The sequence below is a fragment of the Gopherus flavomarginatus genome, chromosome 11, assembly GCF_025201925.1.
Source record: "Gopherus flavomarginatus isolate rGopFla2 chromosome 11, rGopFla2.mat.asm, whole genome shotgun sequence".
In the NCBI taxonomy this organism is placed as follows: domain Eukaryota; kingdom Metazoa; phylum Chordata; order Testudines; family Testudinidae; genus Gopherus; species Gopherus flavomarginatus.
Genome location: NC_066627.1, coordinates 3,942,897 through 3,959,119, shown reverse-complemented (window position 1 = coordinate 3,959,119; position 16,223 = coordinate 3,942,897). Strand labels below are relative to the sequence as shown.

The following is a 16,223-nucleotide window of genomic DNA, read 5'->3' as shown; positions in this document are numbered from 1 at the left end:
CCGGCTCTGCCAGTGCCCCCCACTCCCGACCCGCAGCCCCCTGCCCCCCCGGCTCTGCCGGTGCCCCCCACTCCCGACCCGCAGCCCCCTGCCCCCCCCCGGTGCTGCCGGTGCCCCCCACTCCCGACCTCCAGCCCCCTGCTCCCCCCGGCTCTGCCGGTGCCCCCCACTCCCGACCCGCAGCCCCTGTCCCCCCGGCTCTGCCGGTGCCCCTCACTCCCGACCTGCAGCCCTGTCCCCCCGGCTCTGCCGGTGCCCCTCACTCCCGACCTGCAGCCCCTGTCCCCCCGGCTCTGCCGGTGCCCCTCACTCCCGACCTGCAGCCCCTGTCTCCCCGGTTCTGCCGGTGCCCCCCACTCCCGACCCGCAGCCCCCTGCCCCCCCCCGGTGCTGCCGGTGCCCCTCACTCCCGACCTGCAGCCCCTGTCCCCCCGGCTCTGCCGGTGCCCCTCACTCCCAACCTGCAGCCCCCTGACCCCCCCGGCTCTTCCAGTGCCCCTCACTCCCGACCTGAAGCCCCTGCCCCCCATCATGCCGGTGGCCCTCACTCCCGACCTGCAGCCCCTGTTCCCCCAGCCCTGCCGGTGCCCCTCACTCCCGACCTGCAGCCCCTGTCCCCCCAGCCCTGCCGCAGCCCCCTGCTCTGTTGGATTCTCTGCTGAGACCGGGAAGTTTATCACACCGGAGGCTGGTGTCTGTGGTTCTCCCAAGTCTCTGCTCCCTTTTTCTCACCCTCTTGTCCCCCCCCCCCACACGCCTGCTCAGGGTGAATTTCCTGACAACCCGGGGCTGAGAGGGGAAGGGGCTCCAGGGTGTCTCTCTCCATAGCTGACCCCTGTCTCCCCCCAGGTGTCCCCCCAATGGGGTAGCTGGATGGGGGCCCATGGGCAGCACCCCTCGCAGGAGGCGGCGTGAGCGGGCAACATGCCCAGCGTCCTGGGGCTCCTGCTGGCCTGGCTGGGGGGCTGCAGCTGTGCCGGACACCTGGGTCCCCCCTGGCCGGGCTGCCGGGGGACCTCACCCCAGGGCTGGGAACGCCCCCTGCTGAGATCCCGACGCAGCTGGGTCTGGAACCAATTCTTCGTCATCGAGGAGTATGCTGGCCCTGAACCTGTCCTCATCGGCAGGGTGAGGGCCCGGACACCTGGGTTCCGTGGGTGGGGGAGGGCCCGGATACCTGGATCCCATGGGTGGGGGAAGGGCCCAGAAACCTGGGTCCTGTGGGTGGGGGGAGGGCCCGGACACCTGGGTCCCATGGGCGGGAGGAGGGCCTGGACACCTGGGTATTCTGGAAGGGGTGCGGCCCGGGATCTTGTGATTAGAGCGGGTGTGGAGCTGGGAGCCAGGACTCCTGGGGTCTTTGCCTGGATCTCGGAAGGGAGCGGGTCCTTCAGAGAGCCACAAACCCGGACGCCTGGGTCCCACGCATCCCTCTCCCCGTAGCTGCACTCGGATGTGGACCGGGGCGAGGGGCAGGTCAAGTACGTGCTGACGGGCGAGGGGGCCGGGACGGTGTTCGTGATCGACGAGCGGACGGGGAACGTGCATGTCACCAAGACGCTGGACCGGGAGGAGAAGGCCCAATACACGCTGCTGGCCCAGGCTGTGGACCAGGCCTCGAACCGGCCCCTGGAGCCGCCCTCCGAGTTCATCATCAAAGTGCAGGACATCAACGACAACCCGCCCGTCTTCCCGCACGGCCCCTACCATGCCACTGTGCCCGAGATGAGCAACGTGGGTGAGTGCCCCCGTCTGTGCCAGCCTCGCTGCTGCCCCGCAGCCCCCCGGTGCCCCTCATTGCTGCCCCGCAGCCCCCTGCTAGGCTAGCCCAGCCCTGCCCCCCCGGTGCCCCTCATTGCTGCCCCGCAGCCCCCCGGTGCCCCTCATTGCTGCCCCGCAGCACCCTGCTAGCCCAGCCTTGCCCCCCCGGTGCCCCTCCCTGCTGCCCCGCAGCCCCCCGGTGCCGCTCACTGCTGCCCCACAGCCCCCCGGTGCCCCTCATTGCTGCCCCACAGCCCCCTGCTAGGCTAGCCCAGCCCTGCCCCCCCGGTGCCCCTCACTGCTGCCCCGCAGCCCCCCGGTGCCCCTCATTGCTGCCCCGCAGCCCCCTGCTAGCCCAGCCCTGCCCCCCCGGTGCCCCTCATTGCTGCCCCACAGCCCCCCGGTACCCCTCATTGCTGCCCCACAGCCCCCCGGTGCCCCTCATTGCAGCCCCCTGCTAGCACAGCCCTGCCCCCCCGGTGCCCCTCACTCCCGACCCGCAGCCCCCTGCTAGCCCAGCCCTGCCCCCCCCGGTGCCCCTCACTCCCGACCCACAGCCCCCTGCTAGCACAGCCCTGCCCCCTGCCACCCTGCTGGTGTCCCTCACTCCTGACCTGCAGCCCTATGCTACCCCAGCCCTGCTGGTGCCCCTCACTCCTGACCCACAGCCCCCTGCTAATCCAGTCCTTCCCCCACCGTGTCGGTGTCCCTCACTCCTGACCCGCAGCCCCTCCCAGGCCAGCCCTGCCCCCCAATCCTGCCGGTGCCCCTCACTCCCGACCTGCAGCCCCCTGCTAGTCCAGTCCTTCCCCCACCCTGTCGGTGCCCCTCACTCCTGACCCGCAGCCCCTCCCAGGCCAGACCTGCCCCCCAATCCTGCCGGTGCCCCTCACTCCCGACCTGCAGCCCCCCCACTGTGCTCTCCCCCCAGGCACATCGGTGATCCAGGTGACGGCCCAGGATGCCGATGACCCGAGCTATGGGAACAGTGCCAAGCTGGTGTACGTGGTGCTGGAGGGGCTGCCTTTCTTCTCCGTCGACCCCCAGACCGGTACGGGCAGACGCCGCTGGTGAAAGGGGTGTGGGGGGTGAAGCCTGCGGGGGTTGGGATGCAAGTGGGCCATACAAGGTTGGTGTTGGTGGGGGGTGAGGAAATGGGGGTGATGATGTGGGGCCCCCCCATGTTCATCTCCCATCCTCCATGTCTGTGCCATGGCTGGAGCTGGGGCCCCCCTGCCCCCTCAAACCCTCCCTCAGCAGCATTCACCCGTCCACCCATCTGTTCTTCCATCCACCTGTCTGTTGGTCCATGGATCCATCCATGCACCCATCCCCATACACAACCCTCCATCCAACGCCCCATCTGGTCTGTTATAAGCCACCCACCCACCCAATGCTCCATCCATCCAAGCCCCATCGGTCAGTCGACCCACCAGTCCATGGCCCCCTGGTCTCTAACTGTCCCTCTCCCACCAGGCGTGGTGCGCACTGCGATCCCCAACACGGACCGGGAGGCGCAGGCCGAGCTGCTGGTGGTGATCCAGGCCAAGGACATGGGGGGCCATGCTGGGGGGCTATCGGGGAGTGTCACTGTCACTGTCACCCTGAGCGACGTCAATGACAATCCGCCCAAATTCCCCCAGAGTAAGAGACCCCCCGTCCCCCCCAGGTCCACTGGGTCCTGTCTGCTGCTCCTGCCCCTCCTCCCCAACCCGACTCCCCCTGCCCCCAACACACCCCGTGCCCCCTTTTCTCCCTCACATATCACCCCAGACCTCACTCCCCACCCTGCCCACCCTGCAACCCCAAGGGGCTGTGCCCCCAACCCTCTCTACCCCAACCCCATTTCCCCAACCTGCCTCACCCCAAAACCCCAACCCGTGCCCTGTGCCCCTCCCTTCTTTTTAACGCCTCCCCCATTGCACCCCCAACCATCCCTCACTTCCCGTTCCCTCCCCCCTCGTGGCTTCCCCCTCCACCTTTCACCTCCCTTCTGTTTACTGGGGTGCACAGGTTGTGCGTGGGCTTCCAGCGGGGGGGGCTCGCAATGGGGGGCCGTGGGTCACAGGGCAGTGCTGGCTGTGGGGGCACGGGTTGTGCGTGGGCTCCCAGCGGGGGGGGGGGCTCGCAGGGCAGTGCTGGCTGTGGGGGCATGGGTTGTACGTGGGCTCCCAGCGGGGGAGGGGCTCGCAATGGGGGGCCGTGGGTCACAAGGCAGTGCTGGCTGTGGGGGCATGGGGTGTGCGTGGGCTCCCAGCAGGGGGGGCTCACAATGGGGGGCCGTGGGTCACAAGGCAGTGCTGGCTGGGTGGGCACGGGGTGTGCGTGGGCTCCCAGTGGGGGGGCTCGCAATGGGGGGGCCGTGGGTCACAAGGTAGTGCTGGCTGGGTGGGCACAGGGTGTGCGTGGGCTCCCCACGGGGGGGCTCGCAATGGGGGGCCGTGGGTCACAAGGCAGTGCTGGCTGGGTGGGCACGGGGTGTGCGTGGGCTCCCAGCGGGGGGGCTCGCAATGGGGGGGCCGTGGGTCACAAGGTAGTGCTGGCTGGGTGGGCACAGGGTGTGCGTGGGCTCCCCACGGGGGGGCTCGCAATGGGGGGCCGTGGGTCACAAGGCAGTGCTGGCTGTGGGGGCACGGGGTGTGCGTGGGCTCCCCGCGGGGGGGCTCGCAATGGGGGGCCGTGGGTCACAAGGCACCGCTGGCTGTGGGGGCACGGGGTGTGCGTGAGCTCCCAGCGGGGGGGCTCGCAGTGGGGGGCCGTGGGTCACAAGGCAGCGCTGGCTGTGGGGGCACGAGGTGTGCGTGGGCTCCCAGCGGGGGAGCTCGCAATGGGGGGCCGTAGGTCACAAGGCAGTGCTGGCTGGGTGGGTACAGGGTGTACGTGGTGTCCCCGCGGGGGGGCTCGCAATGGGGGTCCGTGGGTCACAAGGCAGTGCTGGCTGTGGGGGCACGAGGTGTGCGTGGGCTCCCAGCGGGGGAGCTCGCAATGGGGGGCCATGGGTCACAAGGCAGTGCTGGCAGGGTGGGCACGGGGTGTGCGTGGGCTCCCAGCTGGGGGGGGCTCGCAATGGGGGTCCGTGGGTCACAGGGCAGTGCTGGCAGGGTGGGCACGGGGTGTGCGTGGGCTCCCAGCTGGGGGGCTCGCAATGGGGGGCCGTGGGTCACAGAGCAGTGCTGGCTGTGGAGGCACGGGGTACACGTGGGGGCACGGGGTGTGCGTGGGCTCCCAGCGGGGGGGCTCACAATGGGGGGCCGTGGGTCACAGAGCAGTGCTGGCTGTGGGGGCACGGGGTACACGTGGGGGCACGGGGTGTGCGTGGGCTCCCAGCGGGGGGGCTCGCAATGGGGGGCCGTGGGTCACAGGGCAGTGCTTGCTGGGTGGGCACGGGGTGTGCGTGGGCTCCCAGCGGGGGGGGCTCGCAATGGGGGTCCGTGGGTCACAGGGCAGTGCTTGCTGGGTGGGCACGGTGTGTGCGTGGGCTCCCCGCGGGGGGCTCGCAATGGGGGGCCGTGGGTCACAAGGCAGTGCTGGCTGGGTGGGCACGGGGTGTGCGTGGGCTCCCAGCCGGGGGGCTCGCAATGGGGGTCCGTGGGTCACAAGGCAGTGCTGGCTGTGGGGGCACGGGGTGTGTGCGGGCTCCCAGCGGGCGGTCTCGCAATGGGGGGTCGTGGGTCACAAGGCAGCGCTGGCTGTGGGGGCACGGGGTGTGCGTGGGCTCCCCGCGGGGGGGCCGTGGGTCACAGGGCAGTGCTAGCTGTGGGGGCACGGGGTGTGTGTGGGCTCCCCGCGGGGGGGCTCGCAATGGGGGGCCGTGGGTCACAGGGCAGTGCTGGCTGTGTGGGCTCCAAGCGGGGGGGCTCGCAATGGGGGGCCGTGGGTCACAAGGCAGTGCTGGCTGTGGGGGACGGGCTGTGCGTGGGCTCCCAGCCGGGGGGCTCGCAATGGGGGTCCGTGGGTCACAAGGCAGTGCTGGCTGTGGGGGCACGGGGTGTACGTGGGCTCCCCGCCGGGGGGCTCGCAATGGGGGGCCGTGGGTCACAAGGCAGTGCTGACTGTGGAGGCACGGGGTGTGCGTGGGCTCCCCGCGGGGGGGCTCGCAATGGGGGGCCGTGGGTCACAAGCAGTGCTGACTGTGGGGGCACGGGGTGTGCATGGGCTCCCAGCAGGTGGGGGCTCGCAATGGAGGACCGTGGGTCAGAAGGCAGTACTGGCTGTGGTTGCACGGGGTGTACGTGGGCTCCCAGCCGGGGGGCTCGCAATGGGGGGGCCGTGGGTCACAAGGCAGTGCTGGCTGTGGGGGTACGGGGTGTCCGTGGGCTCCCCGCCGGGGGGCTCGCAATGGGGGGCCGTGGGTCACAGAGCCGTGCTGGCTATGGGGGCACAGGGTGTGCGTGGGCTCCCAGCCTGGGGGCTCGCAATGGGGGGCCGTGAGTCACAAGGCAGTGCTGGCTGGGTGGGCACGGGGTGTGCGTGGGCTCCCAGTGGGGGGGCTCGCAATAGGGGGCCGTGGGTCACAAGGCAGTGCTGGCTGGGTGGGCACGGGGTGTGCGTGGGCTCCCAGCGGGGGGGGGGGCTCGCAATGGGGCGCCGTGGGTCACAGGGCAGTGCTGGCTGGGTGGGCACAGGGTGTGCGTGGGCTCCCAGCGGGGGGGCTCGCAATGGAGGGCCGTGGGTCACAAGACAGCGCTGGCTGTGGGGGCACGGGGTGTGCGTGGGCTCCCCGCGGGGGGGCTCGCAATGGGGGGCCGTGGGTCACAAGGCACCGCTGGCTGTGGGGGCACGGGGTGTGCGTGAGCTCCAAGCGGGGAGGCTCGCAATGGGGGTCCGTGGGTCACAAGGCAGTGCTGGCTGTGGGGGCACGAGGTGTGCGTGGGCTCCCAGCGGGGGAGCTCGCAATGGGGGGCCGTGGGTCACAAGGCAGTGCTGGCTGGGTGGGTACAGGGTGTACGCGGTGTCCCCGCGGGGGGGCTCGCAATGGGGGTCCGTGGGTCACAAGGCAGTGCTGGCTGTGGGGGCACGAGGTGTGCGTGGGCTCCCAGCGGGGGAGCTCACAATGGGGGGCCATGGGTCACAAGGCAGTGCTGGCAGGGTGGGCACGGGGTGTGCGTGGGCTCCCAGCTGGGGGGGGCTCGCAATGGGGGTCCGTGGGTCACAGGGCAGTGCTGGCAGGGTGGGCACGGGGTGTGCGTGGGCTCCCAGCTGGGGGGCTCGCAATGGGGGGCCGTGGGTCACAGAGCAGTGCTGGCTGTGGAGGCACGGGGTACACGTGGGGGCACGGGGTGTGCGTGGGCTCCCAGCGGGGGGGCTCACAATGGGGGGCCGTGGGTCACAGAGCAGTGCTGGCTGTGGGGGCACGGGGTACACGTGGGGGCACGGGGTGTGCGTGGGCTCCCAGCGGGGGGGCTCGCAATGGGGGGCCGTGGGTCACAGGGCAGTGCTTGCTGGGTGGGCACGGGGTGTGCGTGGGCTCCCAGCGGGGGGGCTCGCAATGGGGGTCCGTGGGTCACAGGGCAGTGCTTGCTGGGTGGGCACGGTGTGTGCGTGGGCTCCCCGCGGGGGGCTCGCAATGGGGGGCCGTGGGTCACAAGGCAGTGCTGGCTGGGTGGGCACGGGGTGTGCGTGGGCTCCCAGCGGGAGGTCTCGCAATGGGGGGTCGTGGGTCACAAGGCAGCGCTGGCTGTGGGGGCACGGGGTGTGCGTGGGCTCCCCGCGGGGGGGCCGTGGGTCACAGGGCAGTGCTGGCTGTGTGGGCTCCAAGCGGGGGGGCTCGCAATGGGGGGCCGTGGGTCACAAGGCAGTGCTGGCTGTGGGGGACGGGCTGTGCGTGGGCTCCCAGCCGGGGGGCTCGCAATGGGGGTCCGTGGGTCACAAGGCAGTGCTGGCTGTGGGGGCACGGGGTGTACGTGGGCTCCCCACCGGGGGGCTCGCAATGGGGGGCCGTGGGTCACAAGGCAGTGCTGACTGTGGGGGCACGGGGTGTACGTGGGCTCCCAGCCGGGGGGCTCGCAATGGGGGGCCGTGGGTCACAAGGCAGTGCTGGCTGTGGGGGTACGGGGTGTCCGTGGGCTCCCCGCCGGGGGGCTCGCAATGGGGGGCCGTGGGTCACAGAGCCGTGCTGGCTATGGGGGCACAGGGTGTGCGTGGGCTCCCAGCCTGGGGGCTCGCAATGGGGGGCCGTGAGTCACAAGGCAGTGCTGGCTGGGTGGGCACGGGGTGTGCGTGGGCTCCCAGTGGGGGGGCTCGCAATAGGGGGCCGTGGGTCACAAGGCAGTGCTGGCTGGGTGGGCACGGGGTGTGCGTGGGCTCCCAGCGGGGGGGGGCTCGCAATGGGGCGCCGTGGGTCACAGGGCAGTGCTGGCTGGGTGGGCACAGGGTGTGCGTGGGCTCCCAGCGGGGGGGCTCGCAATGGAGGGCCGTGGGTCACAAGACAGCGCTGGCTGTGGGGGCACAGGGTGTGCGTGGGCTCCCAGCGGGGGGGCTCGCAATGGGGGTCCGTGGGTCACAAGGCAGTGCTGGCTGTGGGGGCACAGGGTGTGCGTGGGCTCCCAGCCGGGGGGCTCGCAATGGGGGGCCGTGGGTCATAGAGCAGTGCTGGCTGTGGGGGCACAGGGTGTGCGTGGGCTCCCAGCCGGGGGGCTCGCAATGGGGGGCCGTGGGTCACAAGGCAGCGCTGGCTGGGTGGGCACAGGGTGTGCATGGGCTCCCAGCGGGGGGGGGGGGGGGCTGGCAATGGGGGGCCGTGGGTCACAGGGCCGGGGCGCTGGGGCAGGGGCTGGCTTGCGGCGTCTCTCTCCGGCTCACCCCTGGCCTCCTGGCAGGTTCTTACCAGTTCTCGGTGCTGGAGACGCAGCCGCCTGGCTCCGCCGTGGGGCGGCTCTGGGCCCACGACCCAGACGAGGGGGAGAACGCGCGGCTCAGCTACCGGCTGCTGGACGGCGCCGGGCCCTTCGCCATCAGCACTGACCCGCTGGGCCGGGACGGCATCCTCACCATCAGCCAGGTGTGCCGCCCGGACGCCTGGGTCCCAGCGAGCCCCCCTCCCCTCCCCTCCCCTCCCCTCCCCCAGACCCTGGGGGCCCCACTGCCCAGGAGCTAGGGGCCCGCCCCAGCTCCCCCACTTCGTCCATCCAGCTGTCCTCCCCCACAAGGGCCTGCCAAGCTACCCAACCCCCTCCCGCCCGGACGCCGGGGTCCCACCGTGCCCTCCCTGCCTACCTGACCTGGTGCCCCCTTGCTCACTCCCCTTCCCGGATGCCTGAGTCCCTTTGCTATTCAGCTGCCCAATGCCCCCTTTCCCAGGCTGGACCCACCCCCTCCCGAGACCGGCTGCTAATCCCCCATTTCCCCCCCATCTGCTAACGCCCCCATCTTCCCCCCCAAAACCAGCTGCTAACCCCTCCATTTCCCCCGCAAGATGGGCTGCTAACCCCCCCTGCTCCCCCCCCTGAAACCGGCTGCTAATCCCCCTTTCCCCCCCAGGTGCTAGCCCCCCCCATTTCCCTCCCAGACACTGGCTGCTAACCCCCACTTCCCCCTTGAGACCGGCTGCTAACCCCCCCATCGCCCCCGCAGACTGGCTGCCAAACCCCCTGCTCCCCCCAGTCCAGCTGCTAACCCCCCCATCACCCCCTGAGACCAGCTACTAACTCCCCCGTACCTCCCAGACACTGACTGCTAACCCCCCCATCACCCCCGAGACCGGCTGCTAACCCCCCCGTCTCCCCCCTCAAAACCAGCTGCTAACCCCCCCGTACCTCCCAGACACTGACTGCTAACCCCCCCATCACCCCCGAGACCAGCAGCTAACCCCCCCATCATCCCCCTGAGACCAGCTGCTAACCCTCCCATCACCCCCTGAGACCAGCTACTAACTCCCCCGTACCTCCGACACTGACTGCTAACCCCCCCATCACCCCCGAGACCGGCTGCTAACCCCCCCATCACCCCCGAGACCGGCTGCTAACCCCCCTGTCTCCCCCCTCAAAACCAGCTGCTAACCCCCCCATACCTCCCAGACACTGACTGCTAACCCCACCATCACCCCCGAGACCAGCTGCTAACCCCCCCGTACCTCCCAGACACTGACTGCTAACCCCCCCATCACCCCCGAGACCGGCTGCTAACCCCCCCGTCTCCCCCCTCAAAACCAGCTGCTAACCCCCCCGTACCTCCCAGACACTGACTGCTAACCCCCCCATCACCCCCGAGACCGGCTGCTAACCCCCACGTACCTCCCAGACACTGACTGCTAACCCCCCCATCACCCCCGAGACCGGCTGCTAACCCCCCCGTCTCCCCCCCTCAAAACCAGCTGCTAACCCCCCCGTACCTCCCAGACACTGACTGCTAACCCCCCCATCACCCCCGAGACCGGCTGCTAACCCCCCCGTACCTCCCAGACACTGACTGCTAACCCCACCATCACCCCCGAGACCGGCTGCTAACCCCCCCGTACCTCCCAGACACTGACTGCTAACCCCCCCATCACCCCCGAGACCGGCTGCTAACCCCCCGTCTCCCCCCTCAAAACCAGCTGCTAATCCTCCCATTTCCCCCCCAGATGCTAATCTCCCCATCCCCTCCCGAGACCAGCTGCTACCCCCCCATGTCCCCCTCCTGAGACCGGCTGCTAACTCCCCTGTCCCCCCACAGACTGGCTGCTAACCCCCCCAGACAGGCTGCTAACCCCCCCAGACCGGCTGCTAACCCCCCATAACCCCCCCAGATCGGCTGCTAACCCCCCCAGACCGGCTGCTAACCCCCCCGTCCCCCCACAGACTGGCCGCTAACCCCCCCATCACCCCCCTGAGACTGGCTGCTAACCCCCCATAACCCCCCCAGACCAGCTGCTAACCCCCCGTCTCCCCCCAGCCGCTGGACTTCGAGCAGCGCCAGGCGTATGCCCTGCGGGTGGAGGCCGCCAACACGCGGGTCGACCCGCTGTACATCCGCCAGGGGCCCTTCAAGGACGTGGCCACCGTGCACGTGGCTGTGGAGGATGTGGCCGAGCCCCCGAGCTTTGCCCAGCCCAGCTACCAGCTGGGTGTCCCCGAGAACAGCCCCCCCGGCACCGTGGTGGGGAAGATCACAGCCTCTGACCTGGACACACCCAGCAGCGCCATTCGGTACTGGCCGCGTCCTGCAGGGGGTGCTGGGGAGCGAGGGGGGCGCTGGATGTGGGGGGAGCTCCCAGCAGGGTGCTGGGGAGTGAGGGGGGTGCAGGATGTGGGGGAGTTCCCAGCAGGGGGTGCTGGGGCGCGAGGGGGGCGCTGGCCATGGGGGGAGCTCCCAACAGTGGGCGCAGTGGGGCATGGGGGGGAGTTCCCAGCAGGGGGTGCTGGGGCACGAGGGGGGCGCTGGCCATGGGGGGAGCCCCCAACAGGGGGCACAGTGGGGCATGGGGGGGAGTTCCCAGCAGGGGGTGCTGGGGCGCGAGGGGTCGCTGGCCGTGGGGGGAGCCCCCAACAGGGGGCACAGTGGGGCATGGGGGAGAGTTCCCAGCAGGGTTCTGGGGCGCGAGGGGTCGCTGGCCGTGGGGGAGCTCCTAGCAGGGGGTGCTGGGGAGTGAGGAGGCTGCAGAATGTTGGGGGAGCTCCCAGCAAGGGGCGCAGTGGGGCATGGGCGGAGCTCCCAGCAGGGAGTGCTGGGGAGCGAGGGGGGGGCTGGATGTGGGGGAGCTCCGAGCAGGGGGCGCAGTGGGGCATGGTGGCAGTTCCCAGCAGGGGGTGCTGGGCGCGAGGGGGGCGCTGGTCATGGGGGGAGCTCCCAGAAGGGGGTGCTGGGGAGCAAGGGGGGCGCTGGATGTGGGGGGAGCTCCCAGCAGGGGGTGCAGTGGGGCATGGGGGGAGCTCCCAGAAGGGGGTGCTGGGGAGCAAGGGGGGCGCTGGATGTGGGGGGAGCTCCCAGCAGGGGGCACATGAGATCCCCTTGACCCCCCATCTCTCACTGCTCCCCCAGATACTCCATCCTGCCCCACTCGGACCCCGGGCGGTATTTCAGCATCAGCCCCCAGGACGGGACCCTCCGCACGGCCCTGCCCCTCGACAGGGAGACGCTGGCCTGGCACAACCTGACCGTGGTGGCCACCGAACTAGGTACGGGGGGGCCCAGCCCGGGGCTGGCTGCCCAGGGGGCTTGACTGGGGGGGCAGTGGGGAGCAGGGGGCTCTGACAGCTCTGGGTTGCCTTACTATGTATTCACCGGCCTTTTCTCCCTCTCCCTGTGTCTGCGTGTTGGTGATGTGGTGTTTGCTTGTCGTTGGCGTGTTCTTTGTGTCTCAGTGGCGTGTGGGCATCTGCAGGTGCCTGCTCTCCCCTGGTGGTGTGTGGGCTGCGTGTGCATCGTGTGTGGCGGTGTATGGGATGTGGCCGGCCTGTGGGCTGCATGTTGGTTGTGTGGGTGTATTTTGCGTGTTGGCTGTTATGGCTGCCTGTTGGCTGGGTGGCGGCTGGCCCCGGATGCATGTGGGCTTTGCGTGTTGGCGGCATATTGCTGGTGCTGTGGAGTTGGTTGTGCATCGTTACCTATTGGCTGTGTGTGTGGACTGATATGTGCTTTGCATGTTCTGTGTTGGCTGCATGTGTGCTGGTGTTGCTGTGTATCATTGCATGCTACCTGGCGTGTTTCTGCACTTGGCTGGCGTGTTTCTGGAATGGCTGATGCGTTTCCGGAATGGCTGATGCGTTTCCACGTGCTGGTGTGTTTCTGCATGTGGCTGACGTGTTGCTGACATATGCATGCATGTGGCTGGCGTGGGCTTGTGCATGGTGGGCGTGTTTCTGTGTGTGGCTGGCGTGTGCTTGTGCATGGCGGGTGTGATTCCATGTGTGGTTGCGCATGGCTGGCGTTTCTGCATGTGGCTGGTGTTTCCACGTGTGGCTGGCGTGTGGTTGCGCATGGCTGGTGTGTTTCCACATGTGACTGGCATGTGGCTGCATGTGTCTGGCATGTTTCCACATGTGGTTGCACATGGCTGGTGTTTCTGCATGTGGCTGATGTGTTTCCATGTGTTGCTGGCATGTGGTGATGCACGGATGGTGTGTTTCCACGTTTGGCTGGCATGTTTCTGCATGTGGTTGCACATGGCTGGCGTTTCTGCATGTTGCTGGTGTGTTTCCCCATATGGCTGGCATATGGTTGTGTGTGGCTGGCATGTTTCTGCATGTGGTTGCGCATAGCTGGCATTTCTGCATGTGGCTGGTGTGTGTCCATGTGTGGCTGGCATGTGGTTGTGTGTGTCTGGCATGTTTCCACGTGTGGCTGGCATGTTTCTGCATGGAGTTGCACATGGCTGGCGTTTTTGCATTTGGCTGGTGTGTTTCCACGTGTGGCCATGCTGACCACGTGCCCCTCCCCTGTCTCTTGCTCCAGACAGCCCGGCACAGGCTGCACCCGTCCCCGTGGTTGTCCAGGCCCTGGACGTGAACGACAACGTGCCCACGCTGGCCCCAGGGACCGAGCCCTTCGTCTGCCACGGCACCAGGCCTGGCCAGGTGAGCACCCGGACGCCTGGGTCCCTCCCTGCCAGGGGTGGGGCTGGGAGCCAGGACGCCTGGGTTCACGGTCTCCTCCCCACACAGCTGATCCAGACCATCTGGGCCCTGGACCGGGACGAGGAGGGGTCCGGGAGTCGGGTGACGATTCGCTCCCCCCTGGGGCTGGGACCCTCTGACATCACTGTGTGGGACAACGAGGGTGAGTGGCCCCCTGCCCCCCATGCTGTTCCCCTCCACCACCACCCCACATCCCCACCCCTCCACCAGCCCCACCTCATTCCTGTGCTCTTCGCCTCTGCCAGCTCTCCCCCTCCCCTCCTCCGGCCCCCCACGCTGTCCCCCTCCCCTATCCAGATGCCATGCTGCCCCCTCCCCCCGTGCTCTCCCCTCCCCTGCCGCCCCACTTCCCCACCCCTCCGCCAGCCCCACCTCATTCCTGTGCTCCTCGCCTCTGCCAGCTCTCCCCCTCCCCTCCCCCCCCGGCCCCCACGCTCTCCCCCTCCCCTCCCCCGGCCTCCCACGCTGTCCCCCTCCCCCCGTGCTCGCCCCTCCACCAACACCCACGTCCCCACCCCTCCGCCAGCCCCACCTCATTCCTGTGCCCCTCGCCTCTGCCAGCTCTCCCCCTCCCCTCCCCCGGCCTCCCACGCTGTCCCCCTCCCCCCGTACTCGCCCCTCCACCAACACCCACGTCCCCACCCCTCCGCCAGCCCCACCTCATTCCTGTGCTCCTCGCCTCTGCCAGCTCTCCCCCTCCCCTCCCCCGGCCCCCACGCTCTCCCCCTCCCCTCGCCCCCCACGCTGTCCCCCTCCCCTGTGCTCACCACTTCCCCACCCCTCCCCCAACCCCCTCACTTACTCTCTGTGTCTCTCCCCCCACAGATGGCTCAGCTGCTCTCCTGCTCCAGACCCCCAGGCTGCCCCCCCTGGGTGGCCCCCCCCCTGCTGGTGCCCCTGGAGCTGGTGGATGGGGGACGCCCACCCCTGACTGGCACCCCCACTCTGACACTGAGCGTCTGCCAGTGCCGGCCCGATGGTGCCCTGCGCTCCTGCCAGCACCCCCCCGCCACTGGCGCCCCCCCGGGGCTCAGCACTGCCGCCCTCCTGGCCATGCTGGGCTGTGGCGCCAGCCTGCTCGGTGAGGGGGGGTGGGGCCTGGGGGGCACAGGCGGTGCAGGAAAGGGGAGGGGACGGGCAGGAGGGGCTCTGAGGGTCCAGCACTGACCCCGTCTCTCCCCCCAGCGCTGGCGGGGCTCCTGGCCTCAGGGGGGCCCCAAGGCAGGGGTGGGACAGGGGAGGGAAGCTGGGGGAGGGCTCTGGGGGGGACAGGAGGGGCTCGGGGGGCCCGGCCCTGACTCCCTCTCTCCCCCCAGCGCTGGCGGGGCTCCTGGCCCCAGGGGGGCCCAAAGGGGGGGTTGGACGGGGGAGGGAAGCTGGGGGAGGGCTCCGGGGGTCAGGGGGGGATAGGAGGGGCTCGGGGGGCCCGGCACTGACCCCCTCTCTCCCCCCAGCGCTGGCGGGGCTCCTGGCCCCAGGGAGGCCCCAAGGGGGGGTTGGACGGGGGAGGGAAGCTGGGGGAGGGCTCCGGGGGGGGATAGGAGGCGCTCGGGGGGCCCGGCACTGACCCCCTCTCTCCCCCCAGCGCTGGCAGGGCCCCAAGGGGGGGTTGGGCGGGGGAGGGAAGCTGGGGGAGGGCTCCGGGGGTCAGGGGGGGATAGGAGGGGCTCGGGGGGCCCGGCACTGACCCCTCTCTCCCCCCAGGGCTGGCGGGGCTCCTGGCCCCAGGGGGGCCCCAAGGGGGGGTTGGACGGGGGAGGGAAGCTGGGGGAGGGGTCCGGGGGTCAGGTGGGGGATAGGAGGCGCTCGGGGGGCCCGGCACTGACCCCCTCTCTCCCCCCAGCGCTGGCAGGGCCCCAAGGGGGGGTTGGGCGGGGGAGGGAAGCTGGGGGAGGGCTCCGGGGGTCAGGTGGGGGATAGGAGGCGCTCGGGGGGCCCGGCACTGACCCCCTCTCTCCCCCCAGCACTGGCAGGGCCCCAAGGGGGGGTTGGGCGGGGGAGGGAAGCTGGGGGAGGGCTCCGGGGGTCAGGTGGGGGATAGGAGGCGCTCGGGGGGCCCGGCACTGACCCCCTCTCTCCCCCCAGCGCTGGCAGGGCCCCAAGGGGGGGTTGGGCGGGGGAGGGAAGCTGGGGGAGGGCTCCGGGGGTCAGGGGGGGATAGGAGGGGCTCGGGGGGCCCGGCACTGACCCCTCTCTCCCCCCAGCGCTGGCGGGGCCCCAAGGGGGGGTTGGGCGGGGGAGGGAAGCTGGGGGAGGGCTCCGGGGGTCAGGGGGGGATAGGAGGGGCTCGGGGGGCCCGGCACTGACCCCCTCTCTCCCCCCAGCGCTGGCGGGGCCCCAAGGGGGGGTTGGGCGGGGGAGGGAAGCTGGGGGAGGGCTCCGGGGGTCAGGGGGGGATAGGAGGGGCTCGGGGGGCCCGGCACTGACCCCCTCTCTCCCCCCAGCGCTGGCGGGGCTCCTGGCCTGGGGGCGCCCCAAGGGGGGGGCACGGATGACGCCGGCGGAGGAGGGCGAGGTGCGTGAGAACATCATCAGCTACGACGACGAGGGGGGGGGCGAGGCCGACACCCAGGCCTTCGACATGGCCGCCCTGCAGCGCCCACCCGCTCCCGCGCGCCCCCCCGGGCCCCCCCGCCTGGCCGCCTGCCTCGCCAGCCGCCTGGGCCGGGCCGACGCCGACCCCCGGGCCCCCCCCTACGACTCGCTGCAGGTCTACGGCTACGAGGGGGGGGGGACGCCCTGCGGCAGCCTCAGCCCCCTGGGCTCCTCCTGGGGGGGCAGCGAGGGGGAGGGGGGCGATCCCGGGGAGTGGGGGCCCCTCTTTCGCACCCTGGCCGAGCTCTATGGGGGCCAAGAGGGGCCCGCCTGAGGCCACGCCCACCTCCCAGCCACACCTGAGAGGCCACGCCC

At 70.6% G+C, this 16,223-nt stretch overlaps 1 protein-coding gene across 1 annotated transcript; it reads left to right on the top strand.

Annotated features, from left to right (window-relative positions):
* Window positions 1-850: 850 nt before the first annotated feature.
* On the top strand, window positions 851-16,218 carry CDH24 (cadherin 24). Its single transcript, XM_050919038.1, is given in 12 exon segments — window positions 851-1,128; window positions 1,444-1,738; window positions 2,693-2,812; window positions 3,238-3,405; window positions 8,580-8,761; window positions 10,633-10,886; window positions 11,719-11,855; window positions 13,132-13,253; window positions 13,341-13,455; window positions 14,139-14,194; window positions 14,196-14,394; window positions 15,758-16,218. Coding segments are annotated over 12 exon segments (2,277 nt in total). The 5' UTR covers window positions 851-924; the 3' UTR covers window positions 16,183-16,218.
* Window positions 16,219-16,223: the final 5 nt, after the last annotated feature.